This window comes from Drosophila busckii, unplaced genomic scaffold, assembly GCF_011750605.1.
Source record: "Drosophila busckii strain San Diego stock center, stock number 13000-0081.31 unplaced genomic scaffold, ASM1175060v1 hic_scaffold_51, whole genome shotgun sequence".
Lineage (NCBI taxonomy): Eukaryota > Metazoa > Arthropoda > Insecta > Diptera > Drosophilidae > Drosophila > Drosophila busckii.
Genome location: NW_022872761.1, coordinates 1 through 26832, shown reverse-complemented (window position 1 = coordinate 26832; position 26832 = coordinate 1). Strand labels below are relative to the sequence as shown.

The 26832-nt window shown below is 38.7% G+C and overlaps 1 protein-coding gene across 4 annotated transcripts; it reads left to right on the top strand.

Annotated features, from left to right (window-relative positions):
• Positions 1-422: 422 nt before the first annotated feature.
• Positions 423-26001, top strand: LOC108608514. Of its 4 annotated transcripts, XM_017999420.2 has the most exons (7): positions 10702-11267; positions 13260-13322; positions 22900-23007; positions 23951-24149; positions 24216-24391; positions 24650-24821; positions 24885-26001. In XM_017999420.2, exons 1-7 carry the CDS (start codon positions 11124-11126, stop codon positions 25958-25960), a joined length of 1938 nt encoding a protein of 645 aa, XP_017854909.1. In that variant the 5' UTR covers positions 10702-11123; the 3' UTR covers positions 25961-26001. The 4 variants fall into 4 exon arrangements, with proteins under 4 accessions (XP_033150737.1, XP_033150736.1, XP_017854909.1 ...); XM_033294846.1 differs by lacking the exons at positions 10702-11267; positions 13260-13322 and adding an exon at positions 423-2193 and having other exon boundaries at positions 24897-26001; XM_033294845.1 differs by lacking the exons at positions 10702-11267; positions 13260-13322 and adding an exon at positions 424-2193.
• The last annotated feature ends 831 nt before the right edge of the window (positions 26002-26832 follow it).

Sequence of the window (26832 nt, the reverse complement as noted above, 5' to 3'; positions counted from 1 at the left end):
CTAATGGAGTCTAGTTAGACAATTAAAGAAACGAGCTGCAAAGCAAAGCGACATTTTATAAATAATCAAGGCAGCTTTTACGAACGCCCATTAAAATACAATTCAAACAATTTCAACAACAAAAACAAAAACAACCACACACAGACAATACGCCGTTAAATGCATGCAATTCGATTGTTGACAGAGTATTTTTTTTAAATATTTATAAGCAACGACTTGTATAAGAAAACATATTTTATTAGACACCAGTTAGGCTTAAACCAAAGGCAAGAAAGGCGATAACAAATTTTTCGACATATATATGTATGTGTATATTTTTTGATAAGCAATACCAACAACACGAACAAGGACAAGAACAAGAACAAGAACAAGAACAAGAACAAAAACAATAATACAAAAAGTACTCGAACACTGGGTAACAGAAATGCACAAAATGTATTTATTTTGAATAGTACGTAGCCTAAGTTGAGCTTAAGTTAGTTACATACATTTGTAGATTGTTACTTTTGATGGTTTCAAGAGGTTTTGTTCGAAGCGATTTTTGTATGCCACGTCACTTGGTTGAAGCTTAAGCAAGTAATCCAAAGTACAATCATTTTTGTCAAACAGACATTTCTACCCAAACCAAACCAAACTAAACCAACCAAAGCGAAACAAAGTCAGCTACACCATTCAGAGAAAACGATCATTGAAATGAAGTCGAATGCATATTTACAGGGACAGACAACTAAACACACAGAGTAACAAAAACTTTTGCTAAGAATTTTAAATTCATTTTACACACGCTTTATACAACATACAGCAGCCAATTGAAGTTGGAACAAACCAAACAAACAGTGAGTTTAGCTAGTGCAATTTGAGGTTAGCTGAATTCGAAACCAAAAGTGAGGTTAAGTAGGGTCAGTGAGTGAGCTTCGTTGCTCAAGTCGAGTTTTAGTTACACAGTTAAGCGTTGTGAAGCGAATGTTGTTAGTGAGCTACACCTAAGCAACACCAGCAATGTATGCAGCTGCTGGTGGCGCCTCGTTGGCCTCGCGTCAAGCACGCCAACGACAGCGCCAGCAGAAGAAGAACCAACAACTACAAGCGAAACTACATCCACCGAAAGCAGCCGGCGCTGTTGTGCTTGCCGATCATGGCGGCGCCTCGACGCCGACGCGCAGTGCGTCGCGCCAGTTCCATCAGCTGCCCACCAACTATCTGCGCGCGCCGCAGCCGCAGGGGCGCAAACTGAGCGCCACCTACACACAGTCCAAGTCGCTGCTGCCCATCGAGGAGGCTGGCGACACTCAGTCGGTGCTGCAGTTGCGCATGCACTCGCACACCCATGCGCATGGCCACGCCCACGCACACGGACACTCCCATCATGCGCACAGTCATATGCATCACAGCCACCTACAGGGGCCAGTGGCGGTGACGCCTGGACCGCCACAGACGCCCTATCAGCAGTTCGCCGTCACACACGGACGCGTCTCACCGAAGCTGGTGCATCGGCACAGCGGCAGCAGCGCTGGCTTTCAGCCGGCGGTCAGCGGGCAGCTGCACAAGTCGGCGACAGCGACGCTGCCGCTGGTGTCGCAGATGGAGGCGACACCGCCAACGACGCCCGCGTTGCCATCGGCTGCGGTCGGCGTTAAAACGACAGCGACGTCGTTGGAGACAGCCGCCACGCCCAGCACATCCGCTGCGGCGGCGGCGGCAGCGGCTGCTGATGCTGAGGCTGAGGCTGAGCTGGAGCTTGCCGGCGCCGCGGCCATACTTATGCCCCACCATGATGCGATCATTGTAACGCCGGCCACGCCCATGGCCTCGCCGGGACATGCCGCAGCCGTAAAGCTGCGTCGCGCCGCCGACGATGATGAGGAGGAGCTGCACGACGCTGTCGAACGCCAGCCGCTTACAGCCGGGGATGTCTACGACGTGGACGACTCCATGCAGGCACCCGGAGGCCCTTTGGAGCGCAAGTGCAGCGTCTATCGCATGCGTCGCAGCGATGCATTCGAGCAAAGCGATACGGGCGGCGTAACGGGCGGCTTGAAGCGTCAGCTGCGTGAGCTGCAGTTCCAGCAGACGCAGTACGAGCCGCTGGTCAGCGATGAGCCGCAATTGCTCTTCAAGGGCTTGGGCAATGGACGCAAGTGGCAAATATGTGCCTACTGCGAGGAGGGCATCTGTCTCTGTGAGCACATCGAGGTAAATGCGCTTCAGCTTCGTAAGCATATAGCCTGAGCATTGAATCGTAAGCTAACTGTTCTAGATGTGCCTGTTTATGTGTGTATCTCTATGTGTCTAAACTTTAACAGTAATGCATGCTAAGCAACGTGCCCCAAAAAGTAGGCTATACTTCTTTATATATCATTTTTGTTTATCAATTTAAACCTGAATGAAGAACGAGCGAGTTAAGGCTGTGATGGCGACAAATCAGTCTGTCAATTTTTCATCTCTGGTTAATCAAATTATGAAGCTTACTCAAGCTACTGACATTTATCTAGAACGCACTATGGGGAATTCGACCAAAAAATTATATGAAAACTCATTATTTCTAACTTATTATATTCTGGAGTGCCACAAAATTTAAAAAAAAAACCTCAAGCCAACCCAACATTATCTACGAGCTGGCTTTGGAGGAGGCCAAAGAGACGTCTTTCTATAAATGGTAGAAACTCGAAGTCGCCGTAACTAAATATTCAATATTGAGAGATATCTGTGGCACCCCCAATTAACTTGATTTCTATCTTACATCTCATAAATCGAGAAACTTGCAACAATATTATTTGTTTTAGTATTAAAAATTGAAAATTTGTGAGTCGCAGCTGTTCCACTGCCGTTGCCGTTCTTGCTCCATAATTGGACATGGCTTATATGACTGGAGCATCAAAACCCTGTCTGCCAAAGTCAATAGCTTCAATTGGCCGCTGCTACAGTGTGGCAGCTGTCGATGTGGCAGTGCTAAGTGGTAACCCAATTTTGTGGCGCTGCCATAACTGACAACAAAAACAGCCGACTGCAAAGTCGGAAGCGCATAATGTGCCTTTGTATCGCTCTGATAATGTGACGCCCGAAAAAGCTTGGCAAGCACAGACGGCGACGGCGACACAGCGCCCGCCCAATCACCACCCACATGGACCCGATCTCCCCCTTTCCACTCTCAATGTCCACTAACCTGGCGCCACTTGCCAAATGTTGTGTAAAAGGCGAAATGTGTGTCATATAAATGCAGCCAAGCCACAACATGTTTAATGTCACACCGCCACCCCTCATCCACGGGCAATGTGGCTCAAGGTGAGAGGCGCTGGCGCTGATGTTGCAAAGGCGGTTTTAAAGTTTTTTGGCTCACTCTCACTTAACGAGCGTCATGAATATAACGACGAATTAAAAAATAAAGCTGCAAAGCAGAAAAAACCTTCTGCTCTGCGCAATTATTTGACTTGCATAAGCAACTGCAAACGCGGACCAAACAAAATATAAAAATGACTAAAAAAATGTTCACAAATTAAACAAAACTGTAACACAAAAGAAAGTCTGTCTTACTCAAGCGGAAGCGCACAACAAAATCCAAGTCCATCGCGAAAAGTTGCAAAAAGAAAACAAAAGCAAACAGTAAACGCGAATGGCGACTAAAATTTATTATATGCAGCACTCCACCTCAGCTCAGTTACTTTGCTTTCACTTCCCTAAACCTCCCACTCACCGGCCACTCGAGCCACTAAAGAGAGACATAAATATATATGTAGCTGTACTATGTATACATATACGTATGTATAAAAGCGAATGCATACATATATTTTTGAGTGCTGAGCACAAAAACAACAGCTAGTAAATTAGCTGTAAAATAGTGAAAAAAGTGTACGGCAAAATGGCGACGGCCAAATGCGAGAGGAAAACATAAAAAAGCAGAGAAAGCCCAACAAGCAATAGCGTCATGAAAATGGCAAATAACGTGTGATAAAGGTAAAGCGCGAGAGTAGTGCAAATGGCAAAAACAGAATTTAGATATGTGTCCATATACTTTGTACTTCTAGTTGAAAATTCATGAATAGGCGAACAAGATGGTGACATTAACATTAGCAGTTGTAATTGCACAACAAATGTTATTTATTAATTATTTGATTGATGTGCTTACCATTACATTAATCTAAACTTAACTATTCTTCACTATTATTATTATTTTTCAGTTATGTATCCTACATATGTTAACTTGCTGATTCTGCTAAGCCCCTGTTAATCTTTTAAACACGCCTAACACTTATACAGCAAACTCAGTGTCATGCTATCCAACAACTATTAGGTTTAGTTTTCATTTATATAATATATCGCATGTTTACTTCGACAGGCTTATGCATTTTTATTTTTAGTTGATCTCTCGCTGCTTATGAAAAGTTAAATGCAACTACGATATTTGGGATACTGTTTGAGCTGTGCTGGGTTGAGAACGCAGTTTCCTCTTTAGAATACACCAACTTGCTTAGATGCCTCGCTAAATGCATTTATGCAGCCATAATATGGTTTTGCTAAATTAATAAACAAGTACTGATCGTTTAACATTATATGTTTTTAAATTTTAAAGTTACTAAAGATGAAGAGCGAGCTGATGTGGTCGCTTTCAAAGCTGGAGAGTAAGAGAGACTGTTAATCGCAGAGCAATTAGCTGGCTGCAGTTAAATATATATATATATATATATATATACATATATAAATATAAAGTATAATTGAATCAATGTTAAGGGACAGCTGATTGTTACCGCTGGGTGTCTGAGAGCCAACCTGATTTGAATTAACTGTCTTTACGCACTGTTTATCTCAAGGTATCTAAAATTAGTCCAACTTTTTGTATATAGCTTAAGCTAGCTGCATTCAACCTTATAAGCATATTAAGTATATAGATGTCCAACAAACTCTTTACTCAACGTAATTGATTTTCACTTTGATTACAATCTTGAGCTTAGCTCAATAACAGCAAGAAAAGCTGAAATTCTCTTAGCCACGAGAGCGTATCAGTCAACTATGTTGCGTTTGCAGTACGACTGAATCAGTTCGTTAGCGCCTTCGTGCACAGTGCCTGCTTTTGAACATTAATTTTGTCACTGCCCAGCCCAGTGCTGCCAAAATTGTCATCAAGGCGCATCGCAATTTAATTTTCAATTACGCGATGGCTGCCAAAAAAAGAGAGAGAAACGAAAGCGAAAACTTTGGCGATGGCCATACCAAAATTGCAGTCTCAATAATTACTCAAACTGTCGCCTGTGGCAGGCTCGTGCCGCTTGCCGCTCGTTGTGGCAGCAGTTATGTTGGAAGCCCCACTGAGACTCGTTTGCTCAATTCTTTTCCCTTTCGCTCACTTTTTGCTGTTGTTCTCGTAATTGTTTGTCAGTCATGTCGTTTTTTATTGTTGTTATCGTAATTGTATGTGACATATTGAAGTCCCAGTTACGCCATTTGCTATTTCCCATCCCTTGCTGCACTTTTAGTATATCCAAGTGACAAGTTACAATTAAGTGACAATCAGTGGACAGTTCGAGCTTCGCCTATGGTGCTGTTGCCTCCCCTACTCTCTTATCTATGAAAGTTTAAGTTAAAATTCTGATCAATGATAATAAATACGGTTTGAAAAATTGTTATAACAAAAAAAATACTGTATTCATTTAGAAAGTAAAAGTGTAATTTGAATTGAGCAGCATTCACTGGCTTAGTCACGCATGTTGCAGTCTTGCAGTCTTGCCATCTAATGAGATGATAATGAGATGAGCGCTCTATCCAGTCCTCGTAACGAACTGACGACATTCTGATCATTTTTATTTTATTCAGAAATAAAATGAGTTTTCAAGACAACGCGCACTAGGAAGTTTCTATTAATTTTTAACTATCAAAGATGATGATCAATTTTAAATGATTATCTCACTAGAAGACAAGACCCGCGAAGGCACTGAGAATGATCTTTGTTCTTTTAATTGAGAAAATTATTCGTGACTATTAATGGGACGCAAAATAATTGGTAATTGCTTTTATATCTTCGATTGTTGAATAATTTATATTTATACACTCGGACCACTAATAGTTGTCTATTAAACGCTGAAAAGCTCTAACCCAGCAAAAATCATTCGTAATAAAAAGATTTGGCCGAATTATGACCAAGATAGTAAGCAATTAAGGCACTTCAAACATTCAAGATTTTAAATTTTGCCTAAATTGTCAAAGCTTTGAAGCTTTCGAATAGATTCCATTTTGATTTCAATATCAATATAAGGAAAAACAGTAAAATTATTTTGTTTCTTTAACAAGCTATGCAAAAAAAACCTTGCAGTGGTTACGTATCCTAACATTGCGTATCAGGTATATTGGAACCTTAAAGTAAAAAGTGCTAAATAAGAAAAATACTTGTTTCTCGTAACTTACAGCCGCGTACGACATGGCTCGAGCATTAAATAACAGTACAGCTTATACTCATTCAATGGGGTATGGTCAGCCCATAATTTAAATATGTAATTGTGACAAAAAAAAAGACTTCCCTTCTTCCCTCAAATACAAGATAAACGCATGTGCTCTATAACGGAAAGCCACATTTAAATTCATTTTCAATTTTGGCTCGCTAACCCGTTGGCCCTTTTGCAAACATTTATCTTCAATATTTGCACATTTTATCTCCGTATGTGTGTGTGTGTGCGTGTTGTGAGTATAAGTTCTTTTATGTGTGTCTGCTTGCTGTCGTCGGCATTGACAATAAAAAGCATTTAAAAAGACACAAATTATAACGTGCTCGCCAGTGAACTCAATCGCAATTGACATTTTTATGGGACCACAATGTTGAGGTTGCTTCGCCTAATCGCGGAACATAATAATTTAATTTTCTTTTAGTGCAGTTATATTGCTTATTGCGGCTCAATTGAGTGGAACATACAGCAAACAATTAACTCAATAACAAATGGGTTTATAAACTGTGCTCAATTAACGCTGGTTAGGCTAAGCAAACTTGGCTTTCTCGGCTGTATAAACAGCAATCAATACATATACAAGCTTACGCACACTCTTGCAGGTTGTCGTAGCCACACCATAGAATAACACGGCTTTCAACAAGGACAGTTGCCATTTCTCACGGCATGTGGCATATGTAAATTTTTTTAGCCGATTCAGCGACTTTAATTACCTGTAGACAAGCCAAATAGTAGTACAGCAAACGCGGAGCCCCTTCCCCACAGAGTAGCTGACATGTGAACAAGTCAGTGGGCGCTCTGCCAAAATGTGCACCACCACGGTTGTGGGTGTGTGTGGGTGGAATAGAATGTGCTTGCATGGCGCATTAATTAGCCCAGGGTCTTGCTAGTTTCTCGTCTGAGTTATCCACTGACCCAGGCAGTGACTACTTGACGGCGCATATTATGGCATTTTCACTTTATGCATATGCAAAGTCAACCCTCTGAGTTGATATTGATCCAGGCGAGAGCAAGCAAACTGTTTAAGTCACTGCAATGACACTTGAATGGCAAAAGGCTAGCTAGAAAGAAATCCCATTAAGCGCAAGCTGAATTTATATTAAAGCATAACGTTTTTCTCACAAATATTAATTTTTGATTGTAAGACAATCTGTTTTTGAAATGCTTTTCTTTATTTAATATGCAAGCATATTCCGCTCTGTGGTTATAGACACTCTCGCTTGGCCGCGCTATCGAGCCACTTGAAAGCTATTTTATGCCTGCTGCCTAATTGACTTCTGCTCGACCGCTTTAAGTCAATGATTTATGTGAATTTTAATAAATTTGAAAAGCCTTGGCTATTTATGCTCTCCACACACAATTGACCCCAAGGACTCCAGCAGACAAACGACATTTATATTTACAACAATATGTGAAATGCAAAATGTCATATATTAAGTCCAGTATTGTCTGCCTTTCGTATACGCACACACACTCGCAAGCACATACAAAGTAATGTTGCAAATTAATTTTCATAGTATACTTTTATGCGCTTATGTTGTCAGCATGACATTGTTATAGCCGGCCTGCCAGCCTGCAACATGTGTAGCAACAAAACGCAGTTACAGTCAGTGCCAAAGCTGTCTGTGTGATAGTGTTTGTGTGTGCGCATGTATATGTGCCTCTGAGTTGTGTGTTTAATTGCAAAAATGTAGCAATCTTTTAGGCGTATCCAGCGACCAGCTTTTGTTATGTCAGCTGCAAGCAAAGCGCATGCATGGCTGTATGTGTGTGTATGATTTTGTGTGCTGGGCCTCTGGATGGCATGTTATTGTCTATTAACGGCCCTGACTGCAATATATACATACATACATACATATATAACGTATATATATTTTATTCCTGTGTGTGTGTGGCTTTTGCATGAATCTGTATTCCATTAAATTTTCATCTGCATCGTTCAACGAGTGACTTTTTCCGCTTTGCGCTGTTGAATTATTGAAATTTTTGGTTCAGCTTGCAGCTTGCCAGCTCTTTGAGTGCTGTTGTCTCGCTCTAAAACTAACAACACACTCACACACACACACACTCGCTGAGAAAAAAGTTACCCTTGTCGCTGCCCCTGATGCATTTGCATATGAGTATCAACAGCTGCAGCACTTGGATATAACTTTTTTTTCCCTCCACAGCTTGCCTTTACTGATATTTGGGCCCGCGAAATGGTCTCTGACACATTCATACATCTAAAGCCCACTAACAACTCATGTGTATGCATTTATGCATGTGTATAGCTGTGCGTATGTTTCTGTGTGTGTGTGTGTGTGTGCTGAAGCTCAGCAAGACTTGACTGCCATTTGAATTATAGCTTAGCAGTGCAGCAACATAAGCCATAAATATTTGCTGTGTTTGCATTACTCAGAAGATTTTTGCAGAAAAGATTTGCAGCAGGCTCCAAAGCTTTCCACTCGACTTGATTTGAGCTCTGGCTCTAACAAATGCTAAGTTGCCGAGGCAAATGCATATCAATAGATTGAGAATGGGCTGTAAATTGATTCAAGTCAAATATAAAATTATATATAAAATATATATATAAAATATATATATAAAAATTATAACTAACCCTGCACACTCGGGTTGCGTAGGTAAAACCTTAAATTAATGTATAGCAAGTGTGCTATATTGATGAAAAATTTTCCGTATAACTTATTTATACACATACATACATATATCTTCTATTAACACTTTTGCTAAATAATAGCAAATAAAATCAATTTATCCTACCGAAATACTTTAAATAACAAAGTATTTTTAACTAAAACTTAAAGAAAAACATTTCATCACTATAGCTAGCTTGTTTAATTTTGCTTAATTGAATATATAAATAAAGCATGTTGTCAACAGAAATTGTTTTGGCAATCAAAGGCAATAAATAGTTGTGGCCCATAAATTATATTGCCACACATATACATAGATGTATATTTATTGTAGTTCGATTTTTAGTTTGAGATAAAATGGATGCAACACTTGAAAAAGCAATCAACAAATGCGCACAACTGCAAGCGAAAAAAAGTTTGTTTTTTTAAAAAAAGGTTAATAAATTCTTTATGGTATTTAATTAGCAAATTCACAAAAGCCAGCAATAGACTAAAGTTACTATTACACAATGCTATTAAAATTAGCAAACAATAAATAATCAACGTATAAAATACTTGATACAAAGACAACATCAAAGCAACATATGTGATATAAAATAAAATAAACAAAATCAAATAAATAAAATATGTTCTTAATTAACAATACAACGGATGGCAGCAAAAAAAAGTTGTTTTAAACTCTTACAATGAAATAAAATTAAACGACCATGAGCGGAGACAAGCAGAAAATAAAACGCTGCAATAAAAGCTTTAAATATTTTTTCTACTGTAATCATGATACATAAAACTAAACTCAAACGCACCAAATGTGATCGATCATAATTGATTCTAGCAGTACATTAACAGTAAAAACAAGAGCAGACTATAATAAGAATAATAAGCTACAACAACGACATTGCCTTCTTTCATTTAAGTGCAAACAGCATAGCAATTGCTAGCAACTAATTCAAACAACGTTTTCTACATAGAAATAATTAGTCAATGAATAGACTAAGACGGGCAATCAATTATGTTTACGTGATAGTGCAATTACGTTAACGTTACGCCAAAGGCAACGGTCAATATATAGAAATTAATAAATGTTTATAGCTTTCAATGCCAAAATACAAACGAAAATGAAATCACCAACGAATACGATGTTGCGTGACGTTAATGCAACGTAGCAGAAGTAGCAAGGCGTTACGTTACAACACGTAACGGACCTACAAAAGACGCAAGCAAATCAATATAAATAAAACTGAATGAAACAAAATAATAATCGAATAAGATAAAAGTCCCTACAATCAATTTACGTCATTGCCATAGCAAATGTGCGCGGGATATCGAAAGTAGTTGTCATCTCAACGCTGGACACAAACACACAACAACAACAGCAACAACAATTAGAACGACGTAACGGAGCTTGTTAACAAGGCCGATCTCCACTAGCGATCAACGCAGCACATCCTCAGCCCGCCACTCAACTGCGCCAGAGACTTGCTCTCCCCACTCTCCACTCTTTCAACTTTCAACTACTGACGCAGTTGTCCAGCAGATTCTTCTTCACTTACGAACCAGTTACCAGATAATAAGAGCATCAACATTAACAATAACAACATAAGCACAACACATAGATATATATTCAAAATATACTCTATTTGCTTCTATATATATTTTCTATTATCCTACTCCTTGTGCCTAATCTTTAATGTGCGCTCATCGTATGTACGTTCATTTTGTTGTCAAATATTTGGTTTTACTTTTCGGATGTTGCGTGTTAACGTGATAACGTATTGAGAAAACGTAAACGTCTCTAATTTGGATATAGCGACATGCAAATCTATTGACTTAAACAATCAAAACTCTTGACTCGTGACATTTAGTTTTGACGTAATTAAGCTCCTATACGTAACCTGTATCATCCCATTGATTTTGAACTTTAAGACCCAGACAGACCAAGACCCCAACGCAACAAAGTAAGGTGTTCTAACGTAACAACAGACTACGTAACCGTAACTGTAACCGTAACCGTAACTGTTACCGTTTTTACCGTACAACAAGCAAAAGAACAACAACAAACAAGATGCAGGCCGCATTGATGCTAAGATCGAAATCTCGGGTGGCGAGAAGAAGAAAGCTACGAAAATTAGGTGGAAGACTTGAGTTGCCTAGTAATGTAGCAACTAAAGAAATAGCTCCATTTCCTCGTTATCCACCTGAGTCATGGGTAATAATATAAAATACCAACAAATACTAAATTACTAAATTAATTTATAACACTCCTTAATCTCTTTAAATGAAACATAAGCTAATAAAACTACAAATAAGATTAAATCAACTACTTAAGTACCTGAAATACCTCTAAGCAAAGCGATGATATAAACAATCACTGCTTTCAATGCTCCGTTCCCAAATTCAAAAGCTATTAGCAACGAGCGCCAATCTCTTAAAAATCCTTCAAATGGTTATAATCAGCTTAAATGAAATTCTAATAACCGAATATCCCACCATCCAAATAAGTCTATGCCCTAAATCCGATTTTGATTAAAGCCCCCTTCACCTATCTTTTCCAAGCTATCTCTCTCTCTATCTCTTACTCTCTATCTCTCTCTCTCACTCTCTCTCTCTGTCTAATTCCATCTTACTCTAACTCTTACTCTCCATAAAACACACTTCATTATGATTTCTTTTAATGACCAACAGTTAACTTCTGAACATTTGTTGCCTATTGTAGTGCGCCTAGAGATCAAGCACTGAAATCGGATTTACTTGCTAGCATACAAGTTTTCTTAAGTCTATTAAATGATATTGCAGTTAACTTAGCGTGCGCCCATAAACTGTTTGGCATTGAATCTTTCTCCTACTACGCCCTACTCTTAGCCCTTTTAACCCGCTTTGGAACGTACTGACTAAGTAACTTTTTGCTCTATATATAGTCTTCTTAGTCTTAACTCTGTAGTTTTTAACAAATATACTTATGATATAAGAAACTTTAGATACATATATTTCAAGTCTTGAGCGCTCTGCCAGCCAACAACTTAATGCGCTGTACAATTAGCTTAAATATCACTCTAACTATTTTCAATTCCAACTATAACTATAACTATAACTTTAGCGCTTATGCTCACCTCCACTGGTTTCTCTCAATACCACAATGGCTTACTATCTCTATTACTTTCTCGCCCTGTCTCTATCACTCTCTCTCTCTCTCTCTATCTATGTCTATCTCTGTCTCTCTTATTATCTCAATGCTATAATCTATGTAACTCTGTAAACGCTCTATATACAGACCAACTATTCAAACTCTATCTACGTATCTCTTTCACACCCCACTCACCTAGCTTTAGATGTACCAGCAAACCACCCCACCCACCTACAAGTACCCAAACACTTTCGCCTACTTTGCACCTGCTTCTAACTAATTAACTGTAAAGTAAACTCCAAGTACTTAAAGTAAACAATGTGTGTAGCTCTTCACTCACACTACTCTCAAGCCAAACTAGTGCGCTCTTTCCAACACGCACACACACACAAACACCCGCTGCACTCCCTTAACTAGCCCTGTAGTGCTAAACGTATAACCAAAACATATTTATCAAGCAATATGCCTCTAACTATCCATCACAGTAAACATAATAAAGACCACATAAACGAACTAATTAAACGCGAGCTATGAACTATGAAATACAAATTATCAACATAACATAAAAAAAGCACATTAAACAATTTGCAAAATACATACACACAAACACATTAATATATATATATTTTTTTTTAGACACCACTCGCTTTCTCCTAACATACTAACGGTAATGTTGCCTGGATTCGTGTGAGATCCAAGCAGCAATGCTCTTATATACAGACACACACAAACACACACAAACACACACACACACACATATTCCGTATCTTTCACTCAAACATATACATATCTATCGTTTATCTATTTCCGCGCTGTCACTATCGCTTGCTTACTACGTAACGTGTGAGCGTTACGTTACATTTTTTTCCAATATGATGACACTATTACGTCATTCTCTCTTTAACGTTTATTATTTCTTTTACACAACATACAACATTCCTTGCGTCTCGATGTCGTTGCGAATTATATAAAAAAAAATAACAAAACGTAAACAAAAATCTGTTAACTCTTTACGTTTACATAAACTGCTTGTATATGAACATACATGTATATATGTATATGCGTATGCGTAACTAGAAAAACACATACGTGACAACGCCACCGGCGCCACAGCCGGAGCCGCCGCCGCCACCGCCGGAAGTAAGTGCCAATAAAAATCCATTTTCGTAAATATTCATATCACACGCACGCACACATGTGCATACTTCAAAGAATACATAAATCCACACACACACACACTAACACACAAAACACATATGCATATGTGCAACATGAATTTCAATTTACCGTTTTAAACGTTTCATCACGTGCAACTGTACTTCACGTGTTTTCGTATTTGTGTATGTGTAACGTAATGATCACTTACGTAATTGGCGCAATGCAAGTACGCTGTGCCGTTTTGGTTGTAATTCTTAAAGTCCAATGAAAATGCCTGTAAATAAATCCTTTGCTTTTGCTCTAGATAGATATAACCTCAATCCCCCAATACATTAATTTTTCTTTCGACATTTAACCGCCTACGCTTCTGCATCTGAAATATTTAAAATATTTTATTGCTCTGCCTTTGGTGTGTTAAGTTTTTCGTTCTTTCTTTTCGGTGCGCTGCGTGGGCGCTTAGCACTTTAATTATGCCAAAGCCAATAAAATATTTTAAATATTTTATAAAACGCAAAGCAGTTCCGTTGCCCTCGGCCTAGTAAGCAACAATAACATCTGCTATGTATGTACAAACAAAAATTGCATTGAATATTAACAAGCATTTTCATTGCTTTGATTTTAACGACCACCCAATAAATTACCCCTCTCTCTCATGAGAAAAGTAGAGAGCAAGCGACTGTACTGCAATAACTGCCAAAGTTAACTTCAAACACATGCAAACAATATCACCACACCAACCATTTTCATATATAATGTTATTATTTGAAGTTATTTGATAAAAAGCGCACACATAATATTTATTTGAGTTTATTTCTGTCGACAGTCCACAGCCGATATTTGCCGATTAAGGCCAAATTATAAAAGAATTGAATAGTATGAACCAATAAATTAATAGTGTTGGCTGCGAGTCGTTAATCTGAGGATCGAATTCATATTCCAATATATTGACTCTTTATATTTGCTATTTGGGGTTTTTCTCACATTCAAAATTTCTCAGAACATTAAATTTAACACATTTTGTTTTATTAAACTGAAAATGTTTTGTCTCCCTTACTAGCTTTTTAGCTGTTAGTCAACTGTTTCGTGTTTATTATTTTACGTATATAAATGAACCACAGTTTAAGTAACATAATATCAAGATTTTAATTAGCATAAATCAACAGGTGTAAGTTAACGTTGCAACAATAATAACTAACATTTTGTGTGCGCTTTTAATTAACTCTTGAAATAACAAATTCAAGATTAATTTGTGTTCATCTGTATTTATTTCAACTCATTTTTATAGATTTATTGTTTTATTTGTAGTCATTTGAACAAAACGAAACACAACTCAATATACAAGTCAACAAATCAATGATAAATCAAAAGAAAGTATGCAACATTAACTAACAACAACAACAACCCACCAACAACAATAAAAATATATATTACAAAAAAACACGCATTCTAAATATATAATTATCAAATGGTATCAAGTTTTCCCAAAAAGATTCTGTAAAGCTTACTTGCCTCTCATTCCCGTTTTCGATCTAGGAGCTCAACTTGATTCAATTGCGAAAATTGTTCCACAAAGCTAAACCACGCCCAACTCAAAACCAAAATACATAAGTAGCCCTATACAAAATCAAAATAATGAAGCGAATTAAATGTTTTACAAAAGGCACCCAGTAAATTTTGCAATAAATTGCTAAAATTCAGTTTCGCATTGACAAACCAAAGCAAGCTGCGGCTGTCAAATCGAAACTTACACCCATTGAAATTGAAATGCAAATTTTAATTTTGGCCAAAGTAAATCAAAAAACTTTTGTGGAACATTCACATGTTGAAGCAAGCGCTGAAAACTAAAATATACAAAACAAAAAATTATAACTAAAATTTACTTAGAAATTAATGAACGCAACTTGTACGCATTAGCATGCATATAAAATTTAAAATGCCAGGTAAAAGGTTTGTTTCTGAGGGTATTGTCATTGCAAATTGTCTTTTTGTTGTGGTAAGGGCACTCTAATTAATTTACAGCCGCTTGGGTAAGTCGCATTTGCAGTGCAAAAAACTTATAAACAATATAATTAATGTGTTCCAAGTAAATGTAGCTTAGACTTTAATTTTGAGTTTAGCTTTGCCGACCCAGTCCCAATGACTATCGAAAATACAAATACTATAAGAAACCAATTTTAAAGCATACTTTTCGGAGCAAAATACAGGAAGCTCAGATTGCCTTCATCCACATAGCCAAAAGCTTGACCGTTTTTGAACATAAATATGAATAACAAGCAGCACACATTCATAAGTTTTTTCTATATATTATTTTACAAACTACACGCACCTAAGGCTTGCGCTTTATAAACTGCTTTGAGTTTGTGTTTATCCTCCCAACACACACAACGAACAAATTGCTTCGGTCTTCTTCTATTTTCTTCAAGTTCAACTCTTTGGCTCTCTATTCGATGCACGCACTACTGAAATTTACGAAATACAAACGAACTACACTCACACATAAATTTAAACACCTTACTGTACATTTTTTTTATATTCTAATTACTATTTAATAAAAGCCCGCACTGCTGCTAACTTATGTTATTTAATTACAGCTGCTAGCCCGTTAAGTTAACAAATTGATATTTCCAAAGAAACATTAGGTACAGTCTACAAACGCTTGTTGTCTTACAATCAAATGCAAATTTCTTGTCAGCAAACATAACTATAATGTGCTAATATCTTTAACTATTGGTGTCTAAACGTCTAATCGTAACGCTCTCTGTTATAATAATCCTTCTCTTCTGTCTGTCTCTCTCTCTCTCTCTCTCGCTCGCTCTTGCTCTGAATATCAGTAAATATACATATATACAACTATCTGTGTGCTGTGGCCCAATGCTCTATGTGACTAACGTCCTAGGTTTAGTACATAATATTCTATGTGTGTATCTATGAATGTGTGAGCTATCAAAATCAAAATGTGCGAGTGTGTCTGAGTTGGCCCGGCATATTGAAAGTCCTCGTATTTTATAACAAAAAAAAAAGCTATCGAATTTTTTTTTTATTAAACAAATATTGCGTGTGCATGTTTGCCTTGCATTGCGCTTTTTTTCTGCTACATAAACAAATAACCAAATAATTCTTATTCAGCTGGTTGCATTTTAATTGTCTTGCTCGCTCTAACTCTCACTCTTACTCTAGCTTTCCCTCTCTTTTCCTCTCTCTCTCTCTTTCTCTCTCTCTCTCCTTTTCTCTGTTTCACTCATGGTATATCTATTTTATATTCTATGTGCGTTGCTCGCATGCGCTTAATTATGAACAAATATTTGAGTTTTAATGTCAACCAATTTTTTCACTCTTCTTTGCTTGTTTTTAATTGCATTTTTTTATAAGTGGGCCGGCTGACAATTGCATGTTTTATGATTATGATAATTGCAGTGACAGTTGGGGCTCCCAACTTGCGTTGAAAACACAAAGCTCTAATGACAATTGCACTTTATTCAAATTTAACCTTTCTATACTGCTTAATATTAAGTTGTTTATATCTATACTCGAAGCCTGGCAACGTTTCCTTGAAATATAAATAAAATAGTATGAAAAACCCAACTACAAAGCCAGGCCAAACCTATAAAAATACAACGCTCTCGTCTTCCATCGCAAACAAAACAATAATGAAGTAACTCAAGCAAAATTAAATACCAATTACTTTTTTCGGTGTAATTCTTCTTACTCGCGCCTGTACGTATTCGTGTCTTAACTTTGGTACTATAAGCAACATTTTCGCAATAGAAAGTGAAATATTCTTTAACAAATCAAGCTTAAAGGCCACTTAACTCACTGCCATTCGGGCCCTGAAAGTTTTCAAGCTACGATGCCAGCAATGCAATCGCATGGAACCAAGATGCCTTGCATTGTTTTTTATTCTTTTTCCAGCTGCTGCTGCTGCTGCTGCTGCCAGTGTTCTGGCTGTCTGCAGAAATGTCAAGAGACTTTTAGTGCTTGGCGCAGCACTTTAAAAATTTTATGGCTAACGAATTATGTAGCATATTTCTCGATGCGCTGCACAGCTGATTTATCATCGCTTATATGTGAAATTGAGCGCAGCCAGCTGGTGGCTTGGTGGCCTGGTGACCTGATCGATGGTTATTGTCGGACAGTCCTTAATCAACCTGTGACATGCGTTCAATTAACAGCGCATATCGCCGATGTCCTGTGACTCGACAGTCGTTTGGCATTTGCCGTTTGACATTTTCATTTGTAAGCAGGGAAGCAACAACAACAAAACCAACAATGAAAGTTACAAAAGCACAAGCTAAAACTAAAACGACGTTTACATTTCATGGCCGGATGTGCTGCAAAAGAAAAGCTAAAAGAAATGCTGCTGCTTCCGTTGTGCGTCCAAACGGAACACACACACACACACCTATACTTATACACAAATTTAAAACACATACACGCTGGCAGAATTTAGCCACAAAACGACTTTAATTTGCGGTAGCAGAGCTTTGGGCTCCTGTCTCGAGTATCCCATTTTGATTCCGATTTCATTATAAAATCTGCGCTTAGATGCAAACTTTTTGCGCGCCTTTTTGCTTTGGCTTCCTGGTTCCGTTACAAAACTTGGCCACTTCTCTTTTGTGGTTTTGCTTATAAATTGTTTTGTTGGCTGTGGCTTTGCTCTATGCGCAGCCTTGAATTCGTTTACCTACTGCATACTAACATACATACATACATGAGTGTGTGTGTGTGTGTGTGTGTTGCTGAAACTTTTCTCTTTTTATGCGTTTAGAGCTCACTAAATTGCATTTTTATTATATTTAATGCGGTCTGCTCAAGCGCAACTTGGATTTTTACAGTTTAAATGCAGATAAATTAAATTTCAGATACATCTCAAAATGCTGCCAGTATCTCTTATTGTCATCAAGCGGCAAGACAATGTGGCCAGGCATGTGGCGCATCATCTTTGTCTTGAAGCACCCTTGGCTTTCCACTTTTGTGGTTGCTTTGAAGTGGCCTAAGGGCAAGCCAAGCCTTTGACTTTATTGGCCCTAATGAACTGCTGCAGGCTACCCGGGCTATTTAATGCTGATTTGTGTAGCAAAGTTACTGCAAAGACTCTTTCACACACATGTACACGAGCATACACTCAGACTCACACGCATGCGGCAATGAGACCGTCTGGCCCCGTGCCAATGGCAGGCAGGTATGGACACACCATTTGGCCACATATGCCGTGAGCACCTTGAGGCTTTTTGCTTCAGGGTTGCTGCAGCTACACAAAGCAGCATCCATCCATAGGCACGGGCGCGGGCACGGTTCAGGGGGCGTTGCTAAGCGCGTTCAGTGCCATTTAGTGAAATTGCCTGTAATGTCTTTGTGTGCCAGCGCCTGTCCCTGAATGGCAACATCTTTTATCTTCTGCTCTGGCCAACTGCAGTGCCTAGCCATAAGATGTTCTCCTTCTTTATATCCTTTTGCTGTGCCACTCCCACTGGCAGTGCCAGTGGCAGTAGCCAGCTGCGGCTACTGCTGTTGTTGCATTTTTCATTAGCCGGCGCACTTTCTACCAGGTTTGGCTCTCAGCCCACCTGTGTCTTGATTTTTGCTTTCTCTGCTTTACTTCCTCTTGGCCCATTCAACTTTTGATTTCAAATGCATTTTGCAGCAAACTCAACTCAAGCGCACATGCCAAGTCGCAGTTAGTAACTGTTGACGTGAACGTGAAGAAAACATACGAGCAATTGTGAATTGTTAACACAGATTGGGATTAGAATTTGGCATTTGACTTGTCTGCAAACTGCCAGATTTATTTTAAGCCAAGTAAGCACGTATCAGCTAATAAATTGAAACGAAAATATTTGGAAATTTCTTAAAGTCTTCGTCCGAGCTTTAATTAATCATAATGCATAACAATAATTAGCAAACAATGCGCAATTAGAACAATCACAACCGCCAAAATAATCAATAGACCTAAATAAATGACTGTCATTAATGTGCAACACTTCCGTTGTCGTTGTCGTTGTCGTTGCTTGGGCTGCAATTGGGGAGGGGAAAATACATGTTAGTTTGCGACTACGTTAGGTCGCATTATAACTCATTATTATGCAACAAATCAATGGCGGCAATCTAAGCTACAAATCCCAAAGCAATAGTACATATTAATTATAGAGAAAGCTTATCGACCATTGCATTTAATATTAAAGTCTACCAACAGTTATTTTTGGTATGTATGAGGTACGAAAATAAATGTACATCAATAGATTCTCATACTAATTGGGTAAATCTCTTTTTTGTATAACGCATACGCAGTGTAGTCTGCCACATTTTTCTGACTTTCAAAAACCAATCTCGCCTCTTAGTTTTAAGGTTATTGCTGTACTTCGATTTCCCATAAAAGCCGCATTAAATTTAGTTGGGCACTGTTGTTGTTTTTTAGCAGTGTGCAGTTTCGCCATTTTGACATCAAATTGCCTTACCACCGGCTTCCGTGTGCGGTGTTCATTTACGTTCTGTCACCCTCCTATTACAACAAGAAATACGCAAGCTACGTAGCATTTAAAACCAACTATGTATATGTAAGAATTTCGAGGCTTTCGCGATAATTTCTACAAGAATTTCGTTGTTTGCGTTCCGTCGCGTTGCGTGTGCCTAGCACAAGGCCCTGAGAGTGCGGGTGGAGCTGACAATGCGTAGGCGTAAACCTGCGGTAGTTAGCGCTGGCGTAGGGATATAAAAAGCCAATCAATCTTATATGTATATATGTATAGCATGCTTGGCCAGAAGTCACAAGCCAGCTATTAGGTCTGGCCCCAAAAACAAAGGTGAAAGTTTAATGAACACATGGCGTGATCGAATTGTAAAAACAAAATGCTAAATATTGAGTGCAAATTTACAATATGGGCACAAAACGCACGTGCCGCATATGGTGGCATTGATATAGTACAAGCAATAATAACAATTATATTTGCGGGCTTTAAAGTGCTTTAGGCGAGTTATTATTATTCGAATGTAATTTTCGCATGAAATCTGAGACAAACACACATCTGCTCCAAAACAAACAGACAGGTGAACTAATGTGAGCGCAATATTATTTGTTATTTTTTTTTTTTTTTTTCTTTTTTTTTTTTTTTTTTTTTGTTTTTTTTTTTTTTTTTTTTTCACCACCCCCCCCCCCCCCCTACAATCCGTTAGCTGTCGCCTGGGCCTGCGTGAATGCGTAAATACAACAACATGGCGCCTCGTCGTTCGTCAATCAGCGTTGCAAATTGTTGATTACACCTACACCAAGTCAAGGGCAATACTCACAGACGCAGAAATACACACACACAGTCCAGAGTAAAAGTTACTGCTACAGTTATGTGGAGCAGTCAGTAGTACACGTTTGAAAGCGCCGATCGATAGTCTCCATGTGGCTGCGATTTTGCACACGAAAAGCAAACGAAACCAAAAACGAAACCCAACTCTGACAAGCGTTCAACGTGTAGCTTCCACATACAAATGTATATACTATACTACTTGTGTATATCTATTGTCCTTTGTATATAGGGCACAGCCTGACTGTGTGTGTTTTTATTTGCCTTATTACTAGCACGCAGCATATTTAGTAGTTGCCCTGTTTAGACGTGCACACCCATATTCTTGCCAGTTACAACTCGTAGGTTCTATAACTCTCAGGTTTTCGACGCCCACTTGAAAGTCCTGTGCAAAATTTATGCCTGCCCTGCCTGCCCACCAGAGTGTCTCTTCGCCCTGATGTAAGCATGAAGCCAATGGCATTGACTTTTATTTTTTCTGATTTCCAACAAATTTTTTTTTAAAGTAAAAAACAGCTTAAGCAAGCATTACTGTGCAAGAAGATATTCAAATAATGGTTAGGGGCTAAACAACAATCTCTACAGTTTTTTGTATGAAATGGTAACATAACTTACATTTTGCTTTTGATTTATAGACCCGGAATATATACATCTTACGGTCATATGGTCTTATAAGGAAGTCAAATGAGATTAATGCGTTGTTACTGTTGTAAAGTATATTTCTGATCAAGCTGACGTGCTGAGACGATATCGCCATGTCCTAGTTTTTAGCAACTACAAGACCTGGGGATACCAAACTGGGTACGCAGAAATTTGGTGCCGTCCGTCTCCCACAAATGAACAATAGCTGTGGCAGGTACAGCCTTTTGTTTTGATATAAGCAAAGTGATAATCATATTATTCTATGTTCATTTCGCTTTGATCGGATAAGAAACAAGTTATTAAGGTAACAATATCTTACGAAAAATGGGACAAGTTTCTTAGCAGTTGCTGTTCTAATTCTCAACTTGGTGCTCAAATTTAAAATAGCCTGCCCATTTTTCTTTCTTTTTATTACAAATTTAAATTTCAGGAAGAAATTAAAATGTGAGATGTTACTAGCAGAGAACAAAAGAAGCTTTCGTTTAATCCATACAACAGAAAGAAAAATAAATTTGTCAAATTAGTTTTGAGTCCTTAAACAAAATCTGTTGCATTTAGGTACAAGATACAAATTCTCTTTTTTATTTTTTACAAGATGTTCAATAAAAATTCACATTGCGCGCTATAAATTTCTCTTATGATTAAAGCCATGCTCGCTATGGGGTTAATTTCAATATTTTTGCATGACTGTTTTACTGAATGGGGTTGAAGTGAGAGTTTTGAGTGCTTTCAAGTTAATTTTAAATAATATATGTGCATTTCAGCTGCGGCATGGTATAATTATTTTAGAATACTAGAATATTAAGTACAAAAATTATTGCTCCATAAATATTTTTCAACAGTTAAATTTGTGCCTTGCGGTGTGTGTAAGCTCGATTATTTACTGAATGTTTCTTATATCATTTCTTATTTCTGTTTTTACATTTTCACTCTGTCTACCTTGAAACTTCCTATTTGTTGTGTTATCTTTCTTATTTTGTTTTCAAAACCTAACTTTTTACTGTTACTCCTATCTTATCTTCTTTGTGTGTTTATGCCATTTAGTAACAAAAGCAGTTTGAAATCGAAAATTAACTAGAAATTGTAATATGTTTGCGCAATTGGCTGTCAAATACTTATTTCATATTGATGTCGTACTCGTTATTGATGGCCAAACCCAGTGTAACCCAAAACCCAAAGGTTATGAAATTGAATATAAAATTGAGTATTTGTGTTAAATATTAATTTATCAAATTTTACAATATTACAATTTTATGGCTTTTGCATTAGTTGTTAATCTTGTGATGAGTTGTATTTTTGTATGCTTTATCTAAACATAATCTCAAAAAAAAAGAAACGTACTCCAATATATTCTATATATATATAAAACACCACTCTCACTCAGCCAAAACTAATCACTGTAACTGTATATATTTTCTATGCATTTGCCCCACCACCACTACCAACTACCACCACCAAACACCACCAACACCATCCAACCACACCACGTTCTATGTGCGTGTGCTTGTGTGCGCGTGTTGTTCTCGTCGTCGTCGTCATCGCTCTCGCTATAATGATATCGATGTTTGATGTTCATGCTCGTTGTCCCTGTACCAAATAATTTGCCCAAATGGCCAAAACAAACGCAGTGCGCTCAGGGACGTGCCGCTTGGTTGGAGCGCGGCCGGCGCTGCAGCGTACAGGAGCAACAACAACAGCAGGCCACCTGCCATCGGCGCTGGGTGAAGCGTAATCGAGTAAGTGTCAACACATTCAGGGGATGCCATAGAAATCGAAACCAACCGAAAACCAACAAAGATGAACCCAAGCTGGTTTAGGTGACACAGACCTCATTCGAGCTGGATTTAAATTTGTTTAGATTCGCGTGAGACGGAGCTTAGAATATCTTTTGAACCTTTTTAATGTAAGCTAAGTCTACAAATATTGTTATCAGAAATAACTTAGTGTCAGTTCCAAGTAGTAAAGAATTTAGTGTATATTAATACAATTGATTCAGCTATTTCTTAACAATTAAATGCAACTCTGGTAAGTGACCTTATTGTAAGTTTGAGATGTCTGTCTGATTTTATCTTTTTCGTATTTTTCCGTATCTTTGACAAATTTAAATAATTGCAACTTAAAAAACTCAGCAACATACGGAGCGGACAATATTTTCACTATATAGTTTTACAAAGGTATTGAGTGTAAAAATACAGTAAAGAAAATATTTCTCGAAGCTCTGTGTCATCTACGCGTTGGATTGGGAGATTCGCAAGCCGAGAAAAATTCTCCAAAGACTTTTATGGCACCCCTGGTAGAGTCACCCAGTGTACATAACATAACTTCAGCAACGATTCCTCAACAATCACCAATCGGCAAACTTATATTTCTGAACAATTTTCTTTATGTATTTTTATCACCCTCACCTTTTACTTTTCGATCACACCACCGCGCTTTAAGTCTAAGCTATGTTCAGCGCATTCAACGCTAGGTGGCGCAGGCAATTCAAATCAAAAATCAATTCTATCAAATCAATATCGTATACCATTCCAACTACCCTACTATGTATGAACCCACTTTCGCTCATCCTACTCATTGACAACTATCTAAGCCTATTGAGTTAAAATTAACTTTGACTTAATTTTACATATAAAATGCTTCTAGTTTATATGATTAACATGAACTACTTTTCCTCGACAGATACAGGATGCCTCTCTGGGCGGCTCCTCTGACGATGAGGATTTTCTGGGTGTGCTCCGAGGCCCGAGCACCTTTGCGAACGCTTTTCTCTATGTGGGCTTGGGCACAGTAGCGCTGGGCCTGGTTATTGCCTTTGTTGGCACCGGCGAGAAGGGTTTTAAAACTGTGGAACTAAGACTTATAGGGCCCTCTCTCATAGGCAATATTAATCATTGCAGCAAACTGTAATTTAACATTCAACTCATTAATACTCTTTTTCTTATAGGACTGGGACTGATTTGTTGCATTTTACGCATATTATTTTGCATCTGCCCATCGCACTGCATCTCATCCAGCAAGAAGACGCGTAAAAAACAAGGTAATAAGATCGATGCGGATCACACGACCTCCCTACTGCGGAATGAGAGCAAACGTGTGTCCATTGCACGTGGTCCCGTGCAGGTAAAGTTACTCAATTTCTTCGCGTAGCAATAATTTACGTAAAAATAAGAGTAAGTAATACATTAATTGGCTTAAGAATCGACCATGGCAGTTTCTTGAACAAATCAGAAGCCGTGGAATTTTGTTTTACCCACACAGACTCTATAACTAAAGTATAAAGCATGTAGGGCTTGTAACTATATTAAAGAGATTATTATTTAAGACACGATCTGGAATTTATAAATAATTTATTATAATTGGTACCGATTCTCTTTCTAGCCCAAATATCCAATAGCGCACAAGCGCAGCCAAAGCAAAATGCTAAATGAGGGCATGGAGGCATTGCGTCAGATAGCAACCACCTCGCTTTTCATGCAGAACGAGCAGAAAACCTCTATTAATCGTGTAGTGCCCATTATCAATGAACCAGGGACCGTTGATCATCTGTCGGGTGAGTTTAAAGATTTAAAGATATATACCGTACGAAGAAAAGCAGCTAAAATGTAATTTTCAGATGCGCCGCTAGAAATGAAAAAACTACAAACTGCACTCAATTTGTGCGAGATGAGCGACGAGGAGCGAGAGGAGGAAAAGCAGCATAAGCAGCTGCAGTTTGCCAAACATACAACAACAACAACTGCCGTTACGAGTAGTACCACCAAAGCCACAACAACAACAACAAAAACAGCAGCAACGCCAAGCCTGAGCACTGTAGACGAGCGACCGAACAGTAAACTAGTGCGACAGCGTGTTGCTCTGCAGCATCAGCGACTACAGCAGCAACATGAGCCACTGCAACAAATCGAGCAATCGCAATCGCTGTCTTCCTCCTCCACAGTGCGCGACTCGCTCGAAGGCGCTGTAGGCGTCGAGGAGACCTCACTGATGGATACCAGTGTGTTGGCAGCTACATCTCCGCTCACCAGCGTTAGCACTGGCGCCATACCCAGACTCAAAAGCAACACCGCCGCATTCAGCGCCACAACGTCAACAGCAACAGCAACAACAATAGCCAGCGCGCAACGTCCTGGCGTATCAACAGGTGCCACGCCGAAGACAACGCCCACCAGCACCAGCACACGTCTAACCAGCTCACAGTCGCATCCAAATGCCGCCAGCTATGATATGCCGCCGGCTCAGCCGCACACCTACTCTGCCACGGCAACAGTGCGAGGCCCCCTAGGCATGACGCTAACGGGCTCCACCTCCGTCTACGCCATGCCGTCAAGTCGCCTGAGCTCCATTACACCGCCGAGCAATACAACGATCAGCCTGCTGCCGCCGCCAACATCAAGCAGCGGCCCGACCAGCATACCTGGACAGGTTCTGGAGCCAACGGGCATAGCGACCACAAGTCTGAGCATACTGCAGCCGTTGCAGTCGGCGACACGGCCGGCAACGGCGTCTTCAATCACGGCCAGCATGTCGGCGGCCGCATCAACATCAATCTTTGGTGCCACCAAATCACAGCCGTCATCCGCCAACGCCACGTTGGGTCGTGGCAATCTGCTGTTATCTCCGCCAGCATCAACGTCGTCAAGTAAATTTGAGCCGGAGCTCGTGCTCAGTCCGGCAAAGCTTGGCCAGTAATATTGCATAACAATTAGCTATGATTTTAGTTAGGATCTCATGCAACTCTAGGTTCCATTTATGAGTGAATGCGTTTGAGTTTAAGCATGTGTATATGGCTGTGTGAGTGTGTGTGTGAATGCAATGAATATGTGTGTGTGTGTTTGTGTGAGCGATAATATAATCATTTTGAATGTGCCACAAGATCATACTAAAGAGCATCCTTAACAATTCTGTTTCATTAATGCCCATCAGAAAATGTATGTAAATTTTAAATTCTCAAATAAAATTTTGAAATTGTTATAGTATGACATTCAGACCAGCACTGAACCTCAGCAGCTTTCAATGTCAACTAATTTCTAAAGCTTTCTTGCAATTTAAACACTTTTCTTCTGCTTCAATTTGGTTAAGTATAGTGCATGCTATTCTCTAAACTATATTGTATTGTTTCTATGGCAATGCGCTCAACTAAAGCTATTCTTAATTTAGTCGGGGTATTCTAATGCTTGTATACCAACATATCGTTAAACAAATCTACAACAAATAATAAAATACTTGTAACAAAATGATAAGATAGCAGCGAAGCCGTCGTTCCATTTGCGCAGAAGGTTCTTCAGAACAGCCAATAACTAAAATTCAATAAGTGTCAATGCATGGCCAGTCAACAAAATAATTAATAATAATTATATACACAAGAGATTAGATATGTATGTATTCAAAATTGTATTTCGCTGTAGTTGAGTGTAAGTTACACTCTGTAACAAATGAGCGCTTGCTAGTGTGGCCCAAAGTCACTAAGCTTGTTCATCTCTATAATACGCAAGTCCCTGTCTGTTTCAAAAGTCCATTAAAATATGTTGAAAGAGAGTCTAATGAAAACATTGTTATATTGG

Excerpts from the sequence above, each read along its gene's own strand:
- LOC108608514 (XM_033294845.1), top strand. The coding sequence starts at position 1,000 with ATGTATGCAGCTGCTGGTGGCGCCTCGTTGGCCTCGCGTCAAGCACGC. Across the intron at positions 24,150-24,215 it reads TATAGGGCCCTCTCTCATAG|GACTGGGACTGATTTGTTGC; the intron begins GCAATATTAATC and ends TTTTTCTTATAG. Across the intron at positions 24,392-24,649 it reads TTGCACGTGGTCCCGTGCAG|CCCAAATATCCAATAGCGCA; the intron begins GTAAAGTTACTC and ends TTCTCTTTCTAG.